The sequence below is a fragment of the Aureobasidium pullulans genome (genome assembly GCF_000721785.1).
Source record: "Aureobasidium pullulans EXF-150 unplaced genomic scaffold scaffold_6, whole genome shotgun sequence".
Lineage (NCBI taxonomy): Eukaryota > Fungi > Ascomycota > Dothideomycetes > Dothideales > Saccotheciaceae > Aureobasidium > Aureobasidium pullulans.
In genome coordinates, this window is record NW_021941026.1 from 801,540 (window position 1) to 814,524 (window position 12,985).

Consider the following 12,985-nt stretch of genomic DNA (forward strand, 5'->3'; position numbering starts at 1 on the left):
TTTTCAGACCGACACGATTCTCCGCCCGATTTGAGGGCTAGTTGTACCAATACCAAAGTTGTGACGAGTCTTCATTATAATTAAGCATTTCGCGACGAGGAATTGCATGTTCACACCTGGATATCCTGCCACATTGAGGCGAGAAAATATGAGCAGGGTCGCCCCCTTTTCAAGTCCGACTTGGTGAGATCATCACTTCTGGCACCTGTCCGACATCGAGATAACAGCATTACTCACAGGATGGTCTTTTTTGTGAAGTGTTCAAATTGGGTTGTATGGTAGTGTAATGGTATCCTTGAATCCATGCTCTAGATCAAAAATAAAGTTAGATCTTTGTCCAAGTTTTGCCAGTGCCCATCCCATCCCATGCCTGCAAGCACCTGTGACTTCAAGTGGTCCAACTGTGCCCAAGTCTTTCCTCATCCATCATACTGCCTTTCGAAGTCAAGATCTCAGCTGAAAGCATATCTTCCAAGTTCATCAGAAAAGCCTTCGATACACATCCTCATCATCAGCGTGAGTAACAATGATCCAAATCCTCTTCGCAGCCAACTTCAAAGCATAATCCACTCCCTTCTTGTTGGACAGCGTAACAGCATCGACAGGCCGATAAGCAAGATGCTCCGGAAGAAGTCTCGAGTACCTAACCGATTCTTGATTTACCCTCCAAAACTGGATCCGCGGGGTTTTATATGGAAGATTTCTGCTGCAAAGTCTCCTGCTGATATCTCGAGCTAGGTAATTGTCGTCTTCTTCTTTCCATTTGATTTGTTGTTTGACGTGGAAGACTTTGCCGGACCAGCTGTATTCGCCATTGTCGGGGCATCTTTTGGGGCGAGATCTTTTGGAGATGAAGGCTAGGATGGCTTGGGTGAGTTCTTGATCGGAGAGAACTTTTTGGTCTTGTTGGAGAGCGAGGCGGGCTTCTTGTTGGCGGATCTTTTCTTCGTGGGCTTTCTTCAATGCTGCTTGTTGGATTTCTTTTTGGATGGCTTCTTCGGCTTCGTTTCTGGCTCGCTCGATGGAGTGTAGACGGTCCAGCCGTATCTCATCGGACGAATGGTCTGATTGTTCGAGCTTGCTCCATGGTACTCGAGTGATCTTGTCCAGCTTGCTCTCCATCTTAGAAGCCTCCTCGGGGTCGACCATCCGAACAGCCTCGATCAGCTCCTCCTCTCTGAGCAAAAGAGCGGTGTATTGTGCATCCGCATTGTCGTTATCAGGGATCTCATCGCAAGGCCTTTCATTTTTGCGCATTCTTGCTGGAACTTGGCGTTTTCGGCGAGATGACATGCCAGATGGCGAAGAGGATCGGAGTTTATGTATGGTCGAGATTATGATTGAGACATGTCTGAGCGTTGTATGCATGAAGAGAAGTATGTCTTGCGATATGCGAGAAGAGATGGTTTCATCTCTATTGACTGCCTTGGTTCATTATTCGCGACAATAACAGCGACACTGTCTCAAACAACTGGGTGACGGAAACAATAGAGCTCGACGAACATTGTCGAACTGCTCGAGTATGTCATAGTACTCCAAGGCGTCGGCTGCGGCGTGGGTGGTGTCTGTATAGATATTAATGATGTTTCTCTGGGTGCTAATCTTTTGCATTCATCTCTCTGTTCGCGGCAAGTGTTGTGCTGGGGTACCCATAGTGTATTGAGAATTTCTAAGACATAAACAGAGCGACTCTTGATGAGCGAGCCCATGCATTGTCACGCTCACGCGCGACTTGTAGAGTCATCGAATACTTCCGCGACCTTGCAGCAAGAGTGTGAGGTTGGGCACAACGAATTCCTACCTTGGGACACCAATTGCCGTCAGAATGCCATCGAGTTGTAGTTGATCATCTCGTAGGGCGTTCCATTCATCCTCCAATTTCACCATGAGGGTACCGGCCAGTAACGTACCATTCAGGGCCACGCTACCGACCTCATTACCCTTACTGTCCTTGATGGCGGCGCCTTCTTTCCTACGCGGCACGATGGCCATAGCCGAGGTCGTCATGGCAAGATTGTAGCTGATGGGCGATGATCCGCCTTCGGACGGGTGGAGCTCGAGATCCGGATTCTGGTTGGAGGATATGTAGGACCTGACGGCGGCGGCAGCTGTTTCATATAACTTGTTGTAACTCGAGTACAGTGTCTCTGGGCTGGGCTCATGGGGAAGCTCCAGGGCATAATGGGTAAAAGGTAGTCCGGGGTTGGTCCTTAATCCTGAAAACGATGGTGTGAGGAACCTGAAGTCTGCAGATAGCAGATTGGGGGTTTGCGACTTACCTTGACCTTCATCGGCAGGAGCTGCCAACATGCGTTCGATCAAAGGGTCCCAACTTGCACTTTCCTGTTGATCCCGCTTCATCTCATCGACGCTCAAGAATTGCAGATGTCGGTGTGCCTGGCTGGCCCCAGAGTGCTCGCCAGAGTTGAAAAAGGAGAACAGTTTACTGTTCTTGTTCTCCTCCCAAGCTTTCAGACAAGCATGTGTGGCAGCAAGGTCATCCTGCTCGAGCATGTGTGTTTGCTGCTTGTTGAGTTTGGTTGCAATTATGAAGTGCTGAGGAATCACGGGGTACTTGTTCAAGACGAGTAGGTGGCTGGGATTGTTACTGGGGATGTTTGCAATGAGCAGTTCCGGCGAGACTTGGTCGAAAGGATCAGGTTTTGGGCCACTGGGCTGCTTCTTTCCATCGCCGGTTGGTTTCTTCGCCAGCGCTGGACAATAGCGCAGTTGAAACTGGCAGATTGATTAGAATACAAGAATTACACGGTGGATGGTATCTTTGTCGTCAAAGTCGTCAACTTACTGGTGCTGCAGATTTGGTTCGCAAGATAGAAAGCTCAGTGGACGAGAAGATCAAGGCATTACTGGCTTTCGCAGAAGCAAATTTGGCCTTGACCAACGATGGTAGAGCTTCTTCTAGACCTAATTGCATGGTTGTGCTTAAATGCGAGATGGTTTGGCTGAGATGGAAGGTGGAATGGTCACGTTGTGTGGTGTTCAGAAGTTGATGTCATCACCGGCCGAAGCTCGCCCGAATTTCAAGAGGACAAAGCCTTCCATGGTGGCAGGAACTCCGTCACGCACAACAACCATCCAACATTTCGAAAGGCGACGAAAAGAACGTGATAATCATTAAGGCTGTGAGCCACTATCTGGTTTACGAGACAAAGCAACGACTACATGTCCACGGCCTATGCATGGCCAAAAAGCCTGCCGATGCTGTAAACAACTTCCTCCATGCCCAATGCCATTGAATAAAAAGGCAACGCGAATCTACTCATAACATATGTGAGGGACGAAATGTCATCCAACCAAAGCGCCGGAAGAAATCATGACCCCCCAACGACTCTTCATGACACTCTTACGGTGATTTAGAGAGACATCTCACGGATCTGTTCCCACTTCTTGGCACAGGTTGCACCTGCAAAGGGGTAGGATGCACCGTGAGAGAGCATCCACTCGGCAACCTTTTTCCACGGCAGCTTGCTCATGTTACTCTTTTGACGCATGTTGGTCTTGCGAGACGATGATCCTTGCGATGCTTCAGAGAAGCTTTCGACTGCCTCGACGAGGAGCATGATCTGGTGCCATGTTAGGTGAGAGTATAACACACGAGGATGCAACAACTTACGTCCGAACGGTTCCATTGCGGCTTTCTGACACGCATCTCCTTGGGCTTGGACAGGATACGGATACGACCTCGCAAAGTTGACTCTGCTTCGGTGAAGCCACCACGGCGTTTGATCTCCTTGTACGACAGACCGCGTCGACGAGCTTCCTGGAGATATTCGTCCTTGGTGTTACGAGCAATCTCCGGGACGAACCTGGTGGTCTGTTGGCTCGGCTCAGGTGTCACTTCAGCCTCGATAGGATCAACAGCAGAGGCAAGATAGGTAGAATCTCCAATGGACTGCGTAGGGAGGGTTACGGGGCTTGGGTCGGTGAAGGAGTATCTGTCCAATGTGGTATTGAAGAGGTGTCCAGGAACAACCATTCCATCTGCTCCGTAATCAACAAAGCTTATGGGCATGGTCTGTTCGAGCGAGCATGTCGGTTCTGCAGGAAGGTGGGACACGGCCATGGGGAACATGCCCTGGATCGAGGAAGCATACGACCCTTCCGAATGGGATTGGATGGGCATGGTGGAACGACCAGTAACATCGAAGAGCGACTGAGATGGGAGGTACTGGGAACATGACCATAGGTCTGGGCTGTACTGCGACGATGGATTGCAGGAGGGAACAATAGGCTGCTCGGACCAAGTGGAGCTTGGGTCCACGTTGAAGCAGCTGTCACTGAAGTTTGACAATGGCGACAAGTCAGATATGGGAGAGTACACAGAGACTCCATTCTCGCACAACACCAAGTCCTTGGTGTCAGCCGACGGTGATGGCGCAGTGTAAGAACCTCCACTGGTGAAAGACGAGGCAGTGGGACTTTGCGAAGATTCGCTACCAGTGAGCTCAGGACACTCTAGATCGAAGAAGTAGTCCTTCGTGTCTTGCTCAAAGAGAGTCGACATGTTGTTGGATAGAGCAACAGCTTGTTGGTAACCGTAAAAGCTGGTGCGTTGGTACTGTGATCTGATCAGTGAACTTTCTCTCATTCGGTGTTGACTGTCAGGACTCACGTTTGCGTATGGATATGCCGTCTGGTTAGGCTGCGGTACAAGGTGAGGAGGTGCACGATAGATGGGGAAAGATTTTTGAAAGAAGTCTGCGCGGTTTGTAAGCGATCAATGTTTGCGTACCGTCGAGAGAGCAGACCGACCTCTGTAGTAATACTTATTCGCACCCTGCTCACCACCAGGTCTCACCGCCATCATGTTCATTGAAGCGGTATGTTGATATGCGTTGTAGCAAAGTCTTTCTTTCCCAGACGGTGTCGCGGCTACAGATGTAGTTGCGGATTCGTGCAGATGGTTGCAGTTGGTTGCAGCTTCGTAGAGCATAGTATCAGGCCGGCGGGTGAATGCTCGGCGGTGAATTTTCTGAAAGCTCGACGAGGTAATGGGAGTGGTTCACGAGGAATTGGAATAGTTGATTCTTGGACAGAGTGCCGCAAAGCAACGGTGACTGCAGCTGACTGTCAGAATCAGTGACGAAGAGTGATGTTCATCTACAAGCCACTCACCGGAAAGCGTCAAATAGACGCTTGTAAAGGTTTCGATGCACTATTACTATGATCGAATAAGAAAACCCACGAGGACAGCAAGATCAATGGAGAAAACGATTGTCAGAAGAGTACTCAGATGATTAGATAAAATCACTGACTCAACGTGGATGTGTAAGACATGGCCAACCAGACGGCCGACCATGTATTAATGAGCATTGGTATCAAGATTCTGCCCTGATGCTCCCAGCCCGTCATCGCTGCAAGAAATCCTCCATGCCGTTTGAGTGTATGGAGGATATTAGAGACGGGAAGCATCCGAGCAACGCTTGCTTCCCGTCACCCTTGGAGAGACGATCAGGCGAATGAGGTTGGCAGTTTCTCGCAGACCCTTTAAAACCAATTGGACCTCTGTTTGAGTCAAAGACATCCCAGATGAAGGTGCTCTGATCATAAACCTTGCTAAGCCTATACACATTTCAGATGACGGCTGTTAAATATTCTGGTTTCGAGGATCAGATATGTCCGCCATAGCGGACTTTCTAGACTCAATCTGTAGATTGATGAAGATGTTCTCCGCATGAAGATCAGGATCCGCAGTGCAGCGACGTTTGACGGCTGCCATTGCGGATAACCGGGCGTTCAAACATGTCAACTCCGGTACACTGCCGTAGTTCGACCTTCATGTCAAGCAGGTACCATCCAATCACGCCATGCAAGAGCGAGCAAGCAGCCGACTGTGAACTGTTCCTCCTAGGCTTATACGTCTTCACAGATTGTGACATAAAACTGGTACCGACTGACCAGTCCAGAACCTCAGCAATGCCATTATCTGTATGGGGACTTCAACGCTCAAAAAGCCGTACCACTGACCTGTCAAACCCTTTCAAGGTGACTCTGCATCATGAAGATACTGTCAGAAGCCTGTACTTGCCGTGAAGGATCCATCGAAACTTCGCATATCAAGATCCTGGAGCGTGCGGCTCAGTGTGTGCACGGTGGTCTGTTGATTTCTGCAGCTGTCCGTTACACAGCAGCATGGCCACTGCCGCTGCAAGCCCCTCCGACAAGCGGCGGTGACGTGCATGACAGTGTGGTTTGCAGACTTCTTCATCTCTTGGGCGCACACACAGAAAGAACGATCCCCTGCATGTCATAAGTTTGATAGAGAATTAACATGCATTTCCGGGTAGATTCTTCGATGCTGTAGATTGAGCCGTTCCAGAACTTTGCACAAAGTCTTGTGAATTACCGAACACTGGAATGTGGTGTCGCATTCCATTTTGAGACGACCTTGCTTCCGGGGCGGATTTTCTTCTAGACAGGGATGCTGTAGAAGGTAGTAAAACGAAAGAACGGCTGCGTCGCGACTTCTCGCTTTACAGAGAGAACCAACCTCATGGAAGTTTTTCCCTCGTAAAAATGCAGGAACTATCTTCTTGGATGGCCAACCCAGTCCCGGGCGCCGCAGTCTTTGGCCACGGTCGACTCAAGCTCATGCTCATAGCTCTTGCCACAATGTTCCTTGGCTATCTTGTTACGTCCACATTCAACCCTGCGGATCAATACGACGTTGCGAGTTATCGCGGCGATTACGACTTCACCTCAAGCAGTGTATTGGAAGGACCGAATGTGTATCCAGGAGCGCAATATGCGCCAGGCAGGTCCTCAAAAACTGACCAGCTCGAAGATCGCATCAAAGCCTACGATGGAGAAGATGGAGTTGCCAATCAGCCAGTCAGAAGACCATCGATCAAAGGTGCTCTGAAAGATCTACATCATGCGGTTTCAAATAAAGTCTCGTACTGGAAGACATGGGACCCGGATCTTGAATTCGATGCCGAGCTGGAGGCAAACGCGACTGCGGTATACAATGCGACTGCCGCGAGTCAGACAGCCGGACCATCCTCGTCACCACTGAAATCTGAAGAAGTGCTGGAACCAGAAGCAAATCAATGGGGCCACAAGACCAGAGTTGGAAAATGTACCATCGTACTGTACGGATCGTCAATATACGAAAGAACCGTCAAAACGCACACACTTCACAACAAGCTCCATGGCTATCCTCTCCACGTGCTTCGTCAATCAATTATGGACGATGTCTGGTCGAAGCCGGCGTACATACTTTCGCTCTTGTTACGAGAATTGGCCAAACCTCAAGAAGAACGACTTGAGTGGCTTCTTTGGGTTGATGCTGACACCATAATGTTGAATCCGTATGTGTCGTTGGAAATATTCCTGCCTCCTTCGCCCCAGTTCGATGATATCCATTTGCTGGTGACAAACGACTGGAACGGACTCAACAACGGCGTCTTTCCCATTCGAGTCAACCAATGGGCTGTTGAACTCCTCTCCGCAATTATTTCATCGAGATATTACAAGCCAGACCAGGATTTGACGTTCCGAGACCAAAGTGCCATGGACGCCCTTTTGAAAGACAAAAAGTTTGCAGCACATACAGTCGAAGCTCCTCAGAGATGGTTCAATGCTTATCAGGGGGAGCATAACGAGACCTTAGCGCCCTACCAAGTTCGCCGAGGCGACTTCTTGGTCCACTTTGCTGGCGTGATCAATCGAGACGAGCGAATTCTGTTCTGGCTCGATCGTGCCGAGCAACATCTACCAGACTGGGAGATGGAAGTACAGCATACCTCGTATCCGGCCGAGGTCAAAGATTTCTGGAACCAAAAGGCAGGAGAACGAGCAGCGAAACAGGGCGAAGTAGCCGAGGCGAGAAGGAAAGCGAATGAACTGCTCACACAAACAGACTCGAGGATGTCAGAGTATCAAGACCGTCTCGTACAGAGCGATGCTAGTTTCATTCACGATCGAGAGGCTGCGCTCAGAAAAGTGCTCGAGCAGCAAGGAGATGCGCTAGACACAACTTCAGTCGAGTCTGAGATAGGCATGCTGGAACAGGTCAGTACGGACAGGTTGATAAATGATCATCATGCTGACACGCTGCCGATTGCAGAGTCTTAAACCCCTCAGGGATGTCATAGAAACGGCCAACAAGGTCCTCATGAAAGAAGCACATGATGCCATCTTCGCCGCAGAAAAAGATGTGATCGGACAAGATGCGTCCTCAATTCCCGAAGTTGCAGCAGTCGAAGAAAAGGCTACAAGTTTGAAAAGTCTGGTTGTACAGCCAGATTGGAAGAAGGCTGATCTCAATGCACTCATCGAAGCAGTCAAGCAAGCTAGGACAAGTCTGCAGCAAAAATTGCAGGAGAAAGATGCACAGGATCAGAAACTGCAAGCAGCAAAAGCAAAGGCCGATGAAGAACGCAAGAAGCAGGAAGAGCAGAAGGCAAAGTTCGGGGACACTTAGCTGTAGGCCTCGTGGAAAGCGACTGGCATGTTCTTCTGGCAAGAAATGTATGCACGTTACCGTCCTTCAAGGCAGATATCGAGTTGGTGAGGTCAAGACGTTCCGTGATCCGACCGAGGATCCTGGGCTCCTCAAATAAATCACCTAGATGCTGATAGGGCGTTGTACCCACCGCGCACGCAGTCATCATCGACAAGGTAGGACAAAGCACGATGCCCCGCGGTTGAATCAGATTTGCATCTCTTTGGAAAATGCAAGGTGGATAGGGAGACGCAAATCATGCGATCGTCGGACATGATACTCGGTATGAGGTGGAGCCCGCGTGAAATCTGCAAGATATGACATAGCGTAGATCTGAGGCAGGGTCGTTGTTAGGGGAAGTTTGAAGCCGGCACGGAGGCTCCGCGAGAAAACAAAGGAGCGGTTCGTCGTTCTCGTGAAGCGCGTCAAGACGCGGCTCAGCTTCGGGCAGTCCCGAGCAAGGCTGACCAGATGGCAAAAACATGGCACGATTCCAATAGAAAAAAAGTCAACACGTAAGACTGTCAGCGCACGATAATTCAATCGCTGATCTGGAGCACCTTACACAGCTTGAAAGAAGAGCGGTTGAGTAGAGTTTGAGTGCGGTGGGTTACGCAGAAGGTGGTCGCCCTCGGGGAATGCGAAGGTGGTGACAAGGGTCAAGTCCGGAGAGGCGTCATATGAGTCCAGTCTTGTCGCAATGGAAGAAATACACGAGAACAAGACAAACTTCGCGTTGCAAACTGAGACACAAGAGACTCGAGACACAAGAACTCGAGCTGAAATAAATTACAGCTGAAGCGTGAGAGAAACGAGAAAGTGGTGGTCGCTTGTCAGCTCTCTAATCAAGAAATGGGCGCTCTGGCCTGAGAGCCAACTTCAGCTCTCCGCTCGATCGGGAAAGGTCGAGTCTCCGCTCATCTGTGCATGCTTCGCTTCCCCAATTCCGGCCGTGATTCCTTGCAAAGAGTTGACACCAGTGCGCCGAGCTGTGGGTGTGGCATGAATGCTTGTAGATCTAGCCAGCATGCGTCGGATTGCTGGCGACTATCCCCTCCCGGGACTCAAGGTATAACCGTCGACGATTCCCTGGTCCACTGGTGACCGTTTTACGATCCCCAGATCTCACTCGAAGTACAGCAGGTACATCTTTACCTATTGCGTTTAGCTTTAAGCAGTGTCTGTGATCGACATGCCTCGTCATTCTTTGAGATGTTCTGCATCTCTAGATATCAGGGACAGTCAAAAGGTCCTCCTGCCGGGCCCACCGACTCCAGGCGTGCCTAACTTCTCGAGGATCTTGTCAGTACGAGCCCAGGGGTCAAATTTATCAGTCAAGAAAAGAAAAAAGCCTGAACAGTCCACAATGCGCAATCCTTCCAAAGTACAAGGGGTAAAGCGATGGGATGCCAAAACTCACAAGACTGCCAATTGGGATGGTCTTCGTCGAGTGAGTATAATACAATCCTTGCCATACACGGCTGAGACTGATTCAATTGTAGGACGAGGAACTTTGGCAGCAAGATGGCGACTGTCTCGTTCATCTTTACGGCCAAGGGAAATCTAAAAGAGGTGCATCTCTGAGGACAAATTACGCCCAGATCGAACAAGTTGCAGGCGAATCATTCTTGAGCACATACCTGGCTTCCGACTCAAATTCGTGCACCGAGAGTCTCGATGGTACGACAACAAGCACATCGTCCACACAAGCAGAGCACGAATTGTACATAGCAGCTCCTGAAGATGCTGTCCGAGAAGATGCCTATCGCTGGCACGTCACAACCCGCAACTTCTTTGCATATATCGAAGACAAGCCACTGGTTGGATCCAGTCTGGGCAAGACTCTGATCGACCTATTGGAACGTGTCCAGCTCTTCTGCCCGGACAAGGCCAAAAACAACAACCAGTACTTCCTGGCATATGCTCAGCGACAAGGCTACATGAAGTTCGTCAATCGCCCGGACTATGCTTTGGCCTTTCTGAACTTCTCCGAAAGGTTCAAGTTGAAGGACCTTTGGATTGACGCATTTGCCCACTGTGTCGGCATGAATGAGCAGTTGGACCTTAGTCCTGAGTTTGATGAGGTTAGCAAAGTAACGAAAGCTTTGATAACAAGATCATATCTTGAGATGGACTTACACTTGGGCCGAGTGAGCAAGGCTTTGAAGACGTTCTTGGAAGATGAACTCGCTCCTACTCATCTAGGGCTGCCGACACCTGCCCGCAACCATCTGGACCGCTTCCGCTCGTTCATGCACTCATACTACGTCAACAAGTTTGGTTACTGGCCACCGGAAACAGGAGCTATTATGGACAAAGGTCTTTTGCGAAGCATACACCAAGAATTCCAACTGCTTTATGATTATCTTGTCGACAGGGATTCTTCTCCCTCGCAGAGTCCGAGCAAGCTGTTGACTGGAGGCATCTGCGTCATGCAGAATGTCGATGCTTTCAACGCCCGTCACAACTATGAGCCGCTACCGCACCCATCACCTCTGTTACCGGATTACCATAGCCTCGAGTACAGGACTGCATCGCAAAAGGGCCTCAAGTCATTGAGATTGGCCTCGAAGCCTAGCAAGGCTGAGCAATCTGGGACAGCACGAGCTGCACTTTCAGCAGCGACAAACAAGCTTGCGTCAAGCTCACCACTCGTCCGAAACTACGTCTACTTCGAGGGCGAGCTGACCTTCCGGCCAGAGGAGAAGCTGTCTGTTGGAGACGCAAGAAAGGTCCGCTGGATTGCGATCTACAGCATTTTGCAAATGCTCACCAACGCGATCCGTGCTCCAAAGGAGGTTGTTGATTCCGAGGCTGTACCATATCACCTCTGCTTGCTGACAACCGGCATGCCTCCATGGAACGAGGAGGTTGATAGTGTTGCTACTCCTCAAACCTCGACGCCGCGACCAATCAAGATGGAGAGGGAAAACAGTGACAAGACCGTATTCACCATCCATCCTGACTGCGAGGACAACGACTACTTCTCCCACAAGACTATGCCAAAGCGATGCGATTCACACTCATCTCTGCGACCTCAGCCACTACGCATCAACACAACAAGCGGAATGAACCGAACCAGTTCGATCAGAAGTCTGCACAAGAGCTTGACTTCGAACTTCTCCTTTCCCTCGCGCCGCAACTCAGTCAAGTCGCCCGTCGTTTCGACCGAAATCTCCGGTGCCTCCAACACTGCCGACTCTTCGGTGAACAAACGCTTCTCCGGCTATTCGTTTGCCATCAGCGAGGAAGAAAATCTGGACTACCTTAATCCTCACCAACCGGAGGCCTCGTCGTTTGAGAATCACTACCGTCTTCCTGAAGCTCGTACTCCCACACTCGATGTCTTCATGCTGGACTCTTGCGCATCGCCCGAGCTGCCTTCCACACCCCTGAGCACAGCATCTTCCTCTATGTCGCCAACCTCAGTATCGAGCCGCATGTGGGACAACAGCCCCAACAGTGTCAGCAGTGATGACATGGACTGGTACGAGCGCCGCAACAGTGCAGGAGTCTACGGCATGGACCACGACAGCGTTTATAGCGACCAAGCTCGCAAATCCAGCAAGTCGAGCTCAGTCTCCTCTGGATCCAACACCCCCATCGTCGATCTGTCTACCTTGACCGCCTCTTTCGCCGCCGCCGCAACTGCAAAGATGCTCTACACTCATGCAGGCCTGACTTCTCAACACGAGAACCAGCAGCAGGCTGCTCAGATGCCTGCCTGGTGGAGTACCAGCAACGACAAGAGGCAATCAGGTCAAATCTCCGTGCCTGAGGAGGTACCCGAGGAAGATGTCATGGCGGGAAGAAAGTGCAGTGGAGAGTTCACTGTAGACAGAGGACTGGAAAGCACAGTCGACATCTTTGATGCCATGCGCTTGCTGAACTGATTTTATTTCTTTGATATTGTTATAACGTTTTGGGATCTCTGGTAGATGGATACTTGGATGGTATGTAACGAATTTTATGAGGAGGACACAAAATATGATACCCTATTTTTCTTTACTACTTTTTCTTCTTTCTTTGTTCGAAGTGCTGTTCATCTTCATCATAATACAGCAACCTTTGCTCGAACAACGGAGCGACACTCCTATCGCAATCGCCGCACCTTGTTGTCGCCGCAATGTCAGTGGCTTGGATAAAGGAGGTTAGCGCTACGTCATAGTTTCAAAGACGATCGACCGCTCCACTGCCGAGGAGCCTCTTCCTCCTCTGAATGATCTGCATACCACATCTTTTCTATGATCTACAACAAGAGATCTTCGGAGATTATTTGACAAAAGGTTGCTGCGATCGTCATGACAGTTGGAGAAGATGGTAGATCTTTCTGCTTCAGGGTGATGCAGTGTACTTTATGGGTAAAGGCAGAGCGGTTCGAGCGAAGAACCACTTTGTGTCATGGTTTAGAGTCAAGAGTGATCCACCTGTGTCATGGTAGAGTCGAAGATCAATCATCTGTGTCATGCAAGTGATTGGGGAAGACGAAGATCGTTGGCTATGATGGTGGTGGCTGTT

The 12,985-nt window shown here is 50.0% G+C and overlaps 5 protein-coding genes across 5 annotated transcripts; 2 read left to right on the top strand and 3 right to left on the bottom strand.

Moving 5' to 3' along the window:
• Nucleotides 1–470: 470 nt before the first annotated feature.
• Nucleotides 471–1,582, bottom strand: M438DRAFT_188425 (uncharacterized protein). Its single transcript, XM_029899234.1, has one exon. It carries the CDS (start codon nt 1,366–1,368, stop codon nt 481–483), a length of 888 nt encoding a protein of 295 aa, XP_029762187.1. The 5' UTR covers nt 1,369–1,582; the 3' UTR covers nt 471–480.
• A 215-nt stretch (nt 1,583–1,797) lies between these two features.
• On the bottom strand, nt 1,798–2,935 carry M438DRAFT_373511 (putative bis-tetraphosphatase; the record flags this gene model as incomplete). Its single annotated transcript, XM_029908429.1, has 3 exons — nt 1,798–2,216; nt 2,280–2,736; nt 2,807–2,935. 3 exons carry the CDS (start codon nt 2,933–2,935, stop codon nt 1,798–1,800), a joined length of 1,005 nt encoding a protein of 334 aa, XP_029762188.1.
• Nucleotides 2,936–3,461: 526 nt separating this feature from the next.
• M438DRAFT_344416 (uncharacterized protein) lies at nt 3,462–4,081 on the bottom strand. The gene has a single exon (XM_029905225.1). It carries the CDS (start codon nt 4,031–4,033, stop codon nt 3,596–3,598), a length of 438 nt encoding a protein of 145 aa, XP_029762189.1. The 5' UTR covers nt 4,034–4,081; the 3' UTR covers nt 3,462–3,595.
• A 2,993-nt stretch (nt 4,082–7,074) lies between these two features.
• Nucleotides 7,075–7,797, top strand: M438DRAFT_255399 (uncharacterized protein; the record flags this gene model as incomplete). The annotated part of the gene is made up of 1 exon (XM_029899709.1): nt 7,075–7,797. A coding segment is annotated over one exon (723 nt), but the record flags the coding sequence as incomplete, so codon positions are not given.
• Nucleotides 7,798–9,659: 1,862 nt separating this feature from the next.
• M438DRAFT_270824 (uncharacterized protein) lies at nt 9,660–12,360 on the top strand (the record flags this gene model as incomplete). Its single annotated transcript, XM_029900428.1, has 2 exons — nt 9,660–9,917; nt 9,970–12,360. 2 exons carry the CDS (start codon nt 9,660–9,662, stop codon nt 12,358–12,360), a joined length of 2,649 nt encoding a protein of 882 aa, XP_029762191.1.
• Nucleotides 12,361–12,985: the final 625 nt, after the last annotated feature.